The following is a 9,962-nucleotide window of genomic DNA, read 5'->3' as shown; positions in this document are numbered from 1 at the left end:
CGGGTAAATATGTAGGGATATGGGGGTAGGGCCTGGGTGGGATTGTGGTCGGTGCAGACTCGATGGGCCGAATGGCCTCTTTCTGCACTGTCGGGTTTCTATGATTCTATGCTTACAGTGCAGGGCCCCCTAAAGGGGGGGAAGCGGGGAGGGAAGAGGATGACTGCCGTTTAACTTTAAATACCAGTGGCTGCATCTGCGGGCTGGAAAAGGAGGCGGCGGATGCCAAAGACGTTGAAATTGGAATGAAAACGGTGACTCGCCCGGGCCCGGGATTTCCATAGCAACGGGCCTGACCTGACCCGGCAGTGTTTCCGGGGAGGGGGGGTAACACTTCCGGCAGCGCGGGACCGGGGCGATCTGTCAAAGTGGAGCTGTGTCTCCGCTTCTAATTTATAAACATGGCGCATTGGAATAAGTTCGAGAAGGATTTGAAGAAGTTGATCCAGTGCGTTAGCGGGGCCCGGCAGGAGGAGGATTCTGACTTCCAGTTGGCGCTGCAGTTCGCCTGGTCTAATGTCAGGTAAATGTCAGGTGATCAATGACCAGACGCCTCACTATTTACCCTCCACCACATCTGGGTTTGGAAGTGGCTTTCTGTCCTCTTGAGGTTTAGAGGGATGAAAGGTGTAGGGGTGGCACGGTGGCACAGTGGTGAGCACTGCTGCCTCACTGTACCAAGGATCCGGGGTTCGATTCTTGGGCCACTGTCTGTGTGGAGTCTGCACGTCCTCCCCGTGTCTGCGTGGGTTTCCATCGGGTGCTCCGGTTTCCTCCCGCAGTCCGAAAGACGTGCTGCTTAGGTGCATTGTCTATGCTAAATTCTCCCTCCCGTGTACCCGAACAGGTGCCGGAGTGTGGTGACTAGGGGATTTTCACAGTAACTTCATTGCAGTGCTAATGTAAGCTTACTTGTGGCACTAATAAATAAACTTTTTTTAAAAAACCTTCCCCTCTGCCCCAGGGGATTTGGAAGTGTGTTGACTTGGCTCTGTGTCCACTGAATTTTAGAAGGACAAGAGGTGATCTTATGGGAACTTATAAGTTCCTGAGGGGACTTGAATCTAAAACAAAAAATGCTGGAAAATTAGCTCTGATGAAGGCTCTGTTCTCTCTCCACAGATGCTGTCAGGCCTGCTGAGATTTCCAGCATTTTCTGTTTTTGTTTCCTGTTGAATTACTGGGTTGCAATAAAATTGCCTATTTCCGCTCCAAATCCCTATGTTCCTATGTTTAACTAATAACCAATAATCCTGGTGTCGAGAAGGCTAGTATACAAGATGTACTTTTGAGGCTGAATAATGCTTTGATCAAAGCCCATTTGGAGCATTGTGAGCAGTTTTGGGTCCCATGTCTAAGGAAGGATGTGTTGGTCTTGGAAAGGGTCCAGAGGAGGTTCACAAGAATGATCGCTGGAATGAAGAGCTTGTCGTACGAGGAATGCTTGCGGACTCTGGGTCTGTACTCGTTGGAGTTTAGAAGGATGAGGGGGGATCTGATTGAAACTTACAGGATACTGCAAGGCTTGGATAGAGTGGATGTGGAGAGGATGTTTCCACTAGTAGGAAAAACTAGAATCAGAGGCACCACCCCAGGCCAAAGGGATGATCCTTTAAAACAGAGATGAGGAGGAATTTCTTCAGCCAGGGTGGTGAATCTGTGGAACTCTTTGCCGCAGAAGGCTGTGGAGGCCAGGTCATTGAGTGTCTTTAAGACAGAGATAGGTAGGTTTTTGATTTATAAGGGGATCAGGGGTTATGGGGAAAAAGCAGGAAAATGGGGATGAGAAAAAAATCAGCCATGATTGAATGGCAGAGCAGACTTGATGGGCTGAGTGGCCTAATTTTGCTTCTATGTCTTATGACCAGGGACTAACAACAAAGAGGTACTGAGCAGCTTTACTTGCTGTGTGTCTGCCACACCCATGGGAGAACATCTCTGCTCCCACACTTTTTCATACTCGCACCATCCCAGCATCCGTGTGACCACCGAGTCAACATCTTCTCCGTTTAAGTTGGGACAACTGGTAGTGCTGAGGCGTAACGGGAAAAGAGAACAGTCACAAGATGTAAACTATTTACAACATAAAACGTTAAACAGAGTTAACAACAAATTGCTGACGCATAGGCCACTGTGTGTCCTTTCCCTGTCCTGCCTTTTAGAAAACCAGGTCCATTTGTAGACTACTGCATCATATTGTTTTTGAACCTTGTAAATGGTTTACTTGTGCACCCTAAGCATGTGATTGTGCCTGTTGGCTGTGCTTGAGATGCCTTTGGGTTGATGTCCTCAGTGTGGGTGGTATCAGGTGTCCTTACGGTGTGCCCAGTTGCTACAGGGCTTGCTGTGTTGGCCTCTGGAGGAGCCTCCATTTCCTTTGGCGCAGGGGGCCTGGAATGCAGGCTGGATGCATGAGGTACTGTGGTGGTGGTTGGAGCTGCTTCAGATAATTGCAGTTGGCAACACCGGTTTTGTACTCAGTGAGCATTGTCCAAAGCAGCCACATAGCTGTTTAGCTGTGGGGTATGCCTGTGTACCACTGCCAGTTTGTCATGGCTGCATGTGGTCTGGATCCTGACTGTTTGACCAGGCTCTAAAGGGCAGAGTGCGAGCATTTCAAGACCTATTGCCCCTTTGTCCCCGCTAGATGAGGGCACCATTCAAGTTTTTTTCAACTTTAGATTGCAAGAGGGTCTTGGCAATGGGGATCGTGGTCCTGGTGTGCCTGGAGAACATTTGCTGTGCCGTCGAGGGCAGACCCTGTCTCGGCAAATTTTGCCGGCTAGGGAGAGCAGCATAGATATCTGTGTGTTCTCGGACACATTTCTCAAGTGGGTGCTTGGCTGAGCGTACTGCCTGCTCTGCCAGGCCATTGGACTGTGGGTACAGGGGGACTACTCGTAATATGCTATAAGTCTCAGGTGTTTGCAAAGTCCCTGAACTCCCTGAAGACGGATTGGTGAGCATTGCCGTCATTATCCTCTGAAGGATGCCATATGCGGCAAAGTGTCTCTTCAGCTTGATTATGATCATGTTGCACTTCATGTCTGGTTGGTGGTCAATTTCGAACCAACCAGAGTACAAGTCGACTCAGACCAAGTGCTGTTTATTGTTCTATTCAAAGATATCATCCACCGTGAGCAACTATAGGAAGCGCAGTGGTTCTTTGGCTGTGCCAAATCTATGCTGGGAGGCATTTGCTGATGGGAGTAAAGCTGCTCAAACGACCAAGTATTGTAGCTACAGAGGGGCTGAAAGTGCCTGCTTGAACTTGTTGAATGTAACAGCGTGCTGCTCCTCCCAAAACCCTCAACATCTTGGTGGAGGAGCTGACAAAGGGGTCCATCATTCCAAGGAAGTGCTGCAAAGCGTACTCGTCCTCAGAAACGGACTGCTGTTACATAGCTGTTGTCTTGTCTGAATCTGGCTTCACACATGATCCACGTGAGAACCTAGTTGACCCTGAATCTGCACTTAGCAGGGTTGAGTTTTAACTGTATTGTCCTGATTCTGTTGAGGACTAAACTAAGATGTGCTTCATGTACTTGCGTTGTATGACCCCAGACCAGGATATAATTGACGATGATTTCGCAGGATTGTCCCACGAAGAGTTGCTCCATGCACCGTTGGAAGACCTCACTGCCAGTGGAGATTCCATAAGGCTTGTGGAGGAAACCGTATCTTTCTACCAGAGACATGAATGTAGTGAGTTTTGAGGACTATACATCCAGTGGGATTTGCTGGAACCCGCACTTTGCTTCCAAGATGCTGAAGACTCTGGCATTGGGCATGTCCGTTATAATGTGTTCGACCACCTGCAGAGGGTGATGAGGTATGAGCAATGCCTTCTTTAGGTGAACTTGGTGGATGCAGATCCTGACCATGCCATCGTTCTTTACTGAAACCCACTTTATGGCCTCGTCTATGGGGGCTGCGACCCCCCCAGTATTGTCATCTGGTCCAGCTTATCAACTGTTTCCTGCTTCATTGCTAGGGGAGCTCCTCTCCGAGCACAGACTGTCAGAGGTACCAAGTCATCAAGCATCTGGTGATGTATTACAGGTAGCTTCCCAATGGTGTTGCAGTTGAATAGATCTTTGTGCTTTATCAGTTCTGGTGCTTGGTGTTGCAGAGTGTGTGCATCTGGACCAAGTTGGATTTGCTCCATTGTGATGATGTCCCACAGACCCAATAGCAGTTTTACTTTTTGGTCAATGACATGAAGCTGAAAGCTGCATTGCAGGTAACGGAGGATAGGCACACCTTCTGTGCAGATAGTTTATCTTCTATACGCCACGAGATCCAGCCGAGTGTTAGGATCTGATGCAGTACATGGGTCGATTTCCCACAGCACCGTTGTATTTTATTTCAGTGTCGATCTTTACTTTTAGTTTTGCATTGCTGCAGGCAGTGTTTAATGTGAAAATCTCACCCTTCTCTGTAACGGTGTCCACGCTCACAGTAGAGTATTTTTGGAGGCTCAGTGCCTTGATGGGAGGGTGAGCTGTGAGAGGGAAACAGAGATCCTTCAGTGTGATTTGGACAAGTTGAGTGAGTGGGCAAATCAATGGCAGATGCAATATAATTTGGATAAATGTGAGGTTATCCACTTTGGTAGCAAAAATGGGAAGGCAGATTATTATCTGAATGACCATAAATTAGGATGGGGGAATGTGCAAAGAAATCTGGGTGCCCTCGTGAAGGTAAGCATGCAGGTGTAACAGGCAGTAAAAAAGACAAATGGTATGTGGCCTTCATAGCGAGAGGATTCGAGTGCGGGAGTTTGAGTGGGTGCATATGTGTGTGGGGGATGAGAGTGAGTGAGAAACGAGACTGGGCGTTGGAAGACAGATTCACAGTCATTGCCGTACACTCACTCTCCCTTGCACTCACTCTAATATGCAGATGAGCTTTTGCTCTCTCTTTTCCCCCCCACCCCCACACTCTCGCTCGCTCTCGCTCTCGCATACGCAACTTCCCACGGACAGCTGTCAATATCTCCACCCATCACTCCCCCCAGCCTTTGACTCCACATCTCAAATATGGGCCTTGCAGCCAGCATCTCCTCAAAGTGGCCCCGGCCTACTGGATTTCTCGGGTCTTGCTCTATGGCTCACTGGGTCCCCCTTTTCTAGCTTGCTGGGTCATCCAGGCTCCCTCTATCTGGCTCGCTTGGGCATTCCCTCTCTGGCTTGCTGGGTCATCCAGGCTCCCCCCTCTAGCTTTCTGCTCCTCTCTCTTAACCTCAACAGGAGCTTTTTCTTCCAGATTCCTGTTCTTTTCTTTGACTTAACAGTTATCATGGAACTTCCTTCTGTCCCATTCCCAGGTTTCTGGAACTTTCTTCTTTAGTTTGGGACTTGCTTTCTTTCTCTGTTCCAATAGATTCATTGAAAAACTCCTTTTTCACAGGATTTATCTTGTTCCAGCTGAACTCAAACTGCCTTTGCTGCCTCCATGGGCCCTTGGTTGCTCTGCAACAGGCAGTTTTTTTATACCCATGTTTGTTTGAGGGTTGTATAAACCTCATTTAAATGAAGAGCATTTTTTAACGTGAAACTAAAACTCAGGATTTCTTTAGCTAAACCTTAACACCCACAAAAAAATTACAAATTATTTAAGGTTACCTCTCTTTCCTAACCCAACCAAGAATCATCCAATTGAGTCATGAAGTTCTTTCCAATTGGCCATTTGGTTGGAGTGACAGGTGACTAATGGTGCGAGTGTGGGGCTGGGGCATTTGGTGACAGGAGGTTAAGTGATGACGTTTGCAAGAATATGTCTAACCAGAGTTGGCAACTCTAGAGTGTTAAGGAACAAATGTGACACTGAAACACACAAGGGAGCTAGATGAGGCCAGATTACCAATAGCTTGGTCCTTATGAAGTGCCTTAAAGGTGCTAAGAGATTTAGGGAGGGAATTACAGAACTTGAAGCCAAAGAGCTGAAGGCACAGCTCCCAGTGATGGAGCAATTGAAAATGGGAACGCAGTAGAGGCCAAAATTGGTTGCACGTTGAGATCTTGGAGGGTTGTAAGACTTGAGGGATTGCAGAGATATTGAGGGATGAGGCAAGGAAGATAAAGATATGAGAATGTTAAAATCTGGGCACTCTTTGTAGAGTAAGAAGTCTCACAACACCAGGTTAAAGTCCAACAGGTTTATTTGGTAGCAAATACCATAAGCTTTCGGAGCACAGCTCCTTCGTCAGATGGAGTGGATATCTGTTCAAGATATCTCTTTGTAGGTCAGGTGTGATGGATGAGCGGGACTTGGTGGAGGGATGGACTCGGTGACTAGGGAACAGAGTCTGTGACGGGGACTGAAGATAAAGCCTTCTATTTTCCCAATGCTGGAGGAAATCTTTGCTTGTCTAGTACTGGATGCTGGACAATAAATGAGAGTTTTAGGATGCTGGACCAGAGCCTCAAGTTATATTAAAATGCCAGATTATAATTTTTTTTCTATTTTGGCATAAATGTGAGGAAAAGATACTTCCTTCCAGGAATGATTCCACTGATAAATTCGGGATTTTTAAAATAGTGAAACAAACTTTATTTAATAACACAGTTTAAATATAAATCTATCAAATGAAGCAGCCCAACTATTAACAGTTGAACAATATTTAAAATTGAAAGGAAGCAACTTTACTTTGTAGCTTACGACTGTTTCAGTTCCAAATAAGCAACATTCCTCTTGGAGACTTAAATGCCACTTTAACTACAGTTAGCAACCATAAATATACTTGCTATAAATTGTGTTAAGGGCCTTGAAGCTTTCAGAGAAATAATGAGTTTCAGAGCAGCTTGCAGACCCCTATCTTCAGCAGACTCCCAGCTAGAATTGCAACTGAAAAACTGTAAAAGCTCCTTTCTCGCTGCCACACACCCGGTTTTTCACATGACACCTGTCAATCATCTTTAGTCAGAAATTCCAGGGGGATTTCTTGCACACCCAAAAGTCCATTAGCTCTATCTAAGTAATACATTCTTAGCAGGAAATGGGTTATTAACTTGCTTTTACACCCTTGAGATAAATGTTTTTCAGACACACTTGCTGCCAGCAGACTAAATCTGAAATTTTAAATATTCCCCTTAAACAAGAAAAAACAATATACTTACTTGCATTAATTGCGCTTGTATCATCACAATGGATTATAAATAAATAATACCGATGGTTGCAAATACGTGTTGGAAGGCCCAGAATTGAATACAGTGACATGAATTTAGCCCAGTGGTACTGTTACACTTTGTACATTTGCTGAATGGCATACACACTCCCAGTGTGGAAGAACATCCAGATTTGTGATGATCGATGGTTTATTTTGTGTTCCAAGTCGCTGCAGAACATCATTAACTATTTTTCTGTTTGGGGGAAACCCTCGTTTAGAAAATGCACTCATTAAAGTAGGGCAATTTGTGCTGCAGCATATATTGCCACCTAGTGGTCGGTGGGATGATTTTCTCGAATCGTGAAGCAATGGATAGGAGACCACGAGCAGGCATATTTGTGGTCAATCCACCTTTATCTGGTTTTTTGCACAGTTTTGATGTTCAGTTCAGATTTTGAAAGATGTTTGGGGGTAACGCAACTCTTCAACTTGGTTAATAGTTATCGTGACCATGTAAATGGGAAAAAGTTCATCGAATCATACAGTGCAGAAGGAGGCCATTTGGCTCATCGAGTTTGCACCAACCACAATCCCACCCAGGCCCTATCCCCATAACCCCATGCATTTACCCTCGCTAGTCCCCCTGACACTAAAGGGCAATTTAGGATGGCCGATCCACCTAACCCGCACATCTTTGGACTGTGGGAGGAAACCGGAGCACTGGGAGGAAACCCACGCAGACACGGGGAGAACGTACACACTCCACACAGACAGTGACCCAAGCTGGGAATCGAACCCAGGTCCCTGGCAGCCATGCTAACCACTGTGCCATCGTGCCACACCCTCTGGCCCCAGAGAATAGCTCTCTATTTTTGAAAAAATGATTGGTTATGCTGGTAGGATAGAATGTTTGCGACCACCAGTAGTACCTCGCTTTGTAAGAAGTAATATTTTATTCCCGGTTTAAGCTAGTTTTATCCCATTTCCTTTTCCTGTACCTGGTGTTTGATTTTTGACTTTCTAATTCTTCTTTCAGATTCCATCGGTTTCTCGATGTAGACAGCCACAAAATAACACGTGTGATTGACGGGTGAGCTCCTTCACTCACTTATGCATGGCCTTTATTTCAGAGCAGTCGTGAAATGCCAGCAACTGATGGCAACTCCTTTTACTTTTCAGAATCCATGAAAAGCTGATTATTCATTCAGAGCTCCCTAAAGCTGTAAGCTGGCGGAGGCTAACAAATGAGTTTTTGGAGTTGCCCCTTGAGACTGTCGAAGGAACAAAGGTAGCTGATGTTTTGATCTGAGGTTTTGTGTTATGTTGAACTGGACTTCACCGTTTGACAATTTTTGTAGACTCTTAAATGCTGAATAAAGTTTATCTGTATTTTTTAAAAAAAGCTTCTACTTGGACTTTCAAGATGTTTACGCTCAAATAATATTTCATGAGTGCCATATTCCCTCCAACATCTCGGCGAACAGCTACATATTTGTAATCCATTATCGTGTGTGTCATGAAGTTAGTGCACTTGGACATTATCACCACTGATCCTCGCCCTACCCTCCCTAACATCCATGCCTTTATGCTTTCTTTATTCATTCATGGGCTGTGAGCATTGTTGGCATCTCTAATTTCAGAGAACGGTTAAGAGGCGACCAAATTGCCGTGGGTCTGAGTCATGTAGGCCAGATGGCAGATTTCCTTCCCTAAAGGGCATAGGTGAACCCAGTTTGGTTCTTACAACATGTGGTCAGCATTGTTGATCCAGAAGGAACTCTTCCAGTTTAGACAATAAAAATATAACAGAACTTACTCCAACTTATAAATCAAAGAAAAGGTTTAATAAAGAAACTTCATTACTCCAGACTTGAGGCCTCACCCTGGGCCATTCCAAGTCCTCTAACAATTCCCAACAGGTTCTTATTTATGCTGGTCAGCTGATCGTCACATCATTCTGTCATTGGTTACATGGTTTACTGGGTCAGCTGACCCTTACAGATTGTTACCATTGGTCACATTACAACAGATCCAATGTTATCCCCGGTTACATTCTAGCAAGCTTTATATTCCAAATTGAATGTAAATTCCACCAGCTGCCACGGTTGGATTTGAACTCGTGTCCGCAGAGAATGAGCCCTGGATTACCAGTCCAGTGACATTGCGACTAGGTCACCATCTCCCTCCACCACTACCCGCTGGATAGCGAGTAGGAGTGCGTTTTCCTTATCTCCCTTCCCTCAATCTAACTGATCCCTGGCAAACAGCTGATTACGCACAGTGCAGGCACACTGCGCTCTTTGTGATGCTTAGTCACTGTGGATAAACCTGCTGAGCTGGTGGGAAGGGAATGATCACTGATTTTACATTCAGAAGATGATTCTGCAAGGAGTCCTTTTAAGTTTGAGCCGCGGGCTCATTGCAGAAAATGAGAAAATATTGTATTCCCCAGAACTGACGAGCTCCGTAAATGTAAATTATGAATGAGGGCACCTTTTCTCTTCTGCTGATCTGAGAATGTGTTCAGAGAGAATTTTTATACTTCAGATAGAAGTTGTGTTCGTTAGCTAATGAAACTGTGACATAACTGTACATTGCTTAACTTTGTCACAAAGTTACTAACTTTGAAACTGAGCATTACTTAGCCTACTTAATTCAAAGAGAAAATGGGCTGCTCACTCCAGCTTTTGGCCTGGTATTTGTTGAGTTTAAACAGTTCCAGTTATTTCTATTATTAAGAAGCAAGTTAGAATTTTACCTTTGTTTGAGACCTGAAGGAAACCAAGAGGTCAGTTTCACATTGACTATGCTTAATAAATTACGAAGTAAGACTTCAGGGAATAGGTTTTTG

The 9,962-nt window shown here is 45.3% G+C and overlaps 1 protein-coding gene across 2 annotated transcripts in view; it reads left to right on the top strand.

Annotated features, from left to right (window-relative positions):
- Positions 1 to 337: 337 nt before the first annotated feature.
- tubgcp5 (tubulin gamma complex component 5) overlaps positions 338 to 9,962 on the top strand; it is a 60,265-nt gene continuing 50,640 nt past the window's right edge. The window contains exons 1-3 of one of the 2 annotated variants that reach the window (XM_078222423.1): positions 338 to 523; positions 8,148 to 8,201; positions 8,291 to 8,399. In XM_078222423.1, the coding sequence (XP_078078549.1) occupies positions 402 to 523; positions 8,148 to 8,201; positions 8,291 to 8,399 (285 nt within the window). In that variant the 5' untranslated portion in view covers positions 338 to 401. The remainder of the gene's footprint in view (positions 524 to 8,147; positions 8,202 to 8,290; positions 8,400 to 9,962) is intronic. The other variant, XM_078222424.1, reaches the window with a different exon arrangement.

The sequence above is a fragment of the Mustelus asterias genome, chromosome 10 (assembly GCF_964213995.1).
Source record: "Mustelus asterias chromosome 10, sMusAst1.hap1.1, whole genome shotgun sequence".
Lineage (NCBI taxonomy): Eukaryota > Metazoa > Chordata > Chondrichthyes > Carcharhiniformes > Triakidae > Mustelus > Mustelus asterias.
The sequence above is the reverse complement of the archived record's forward strand: the minus strand, read 5'-3'. Positions and strand labels throughout refer to the sequence as shown.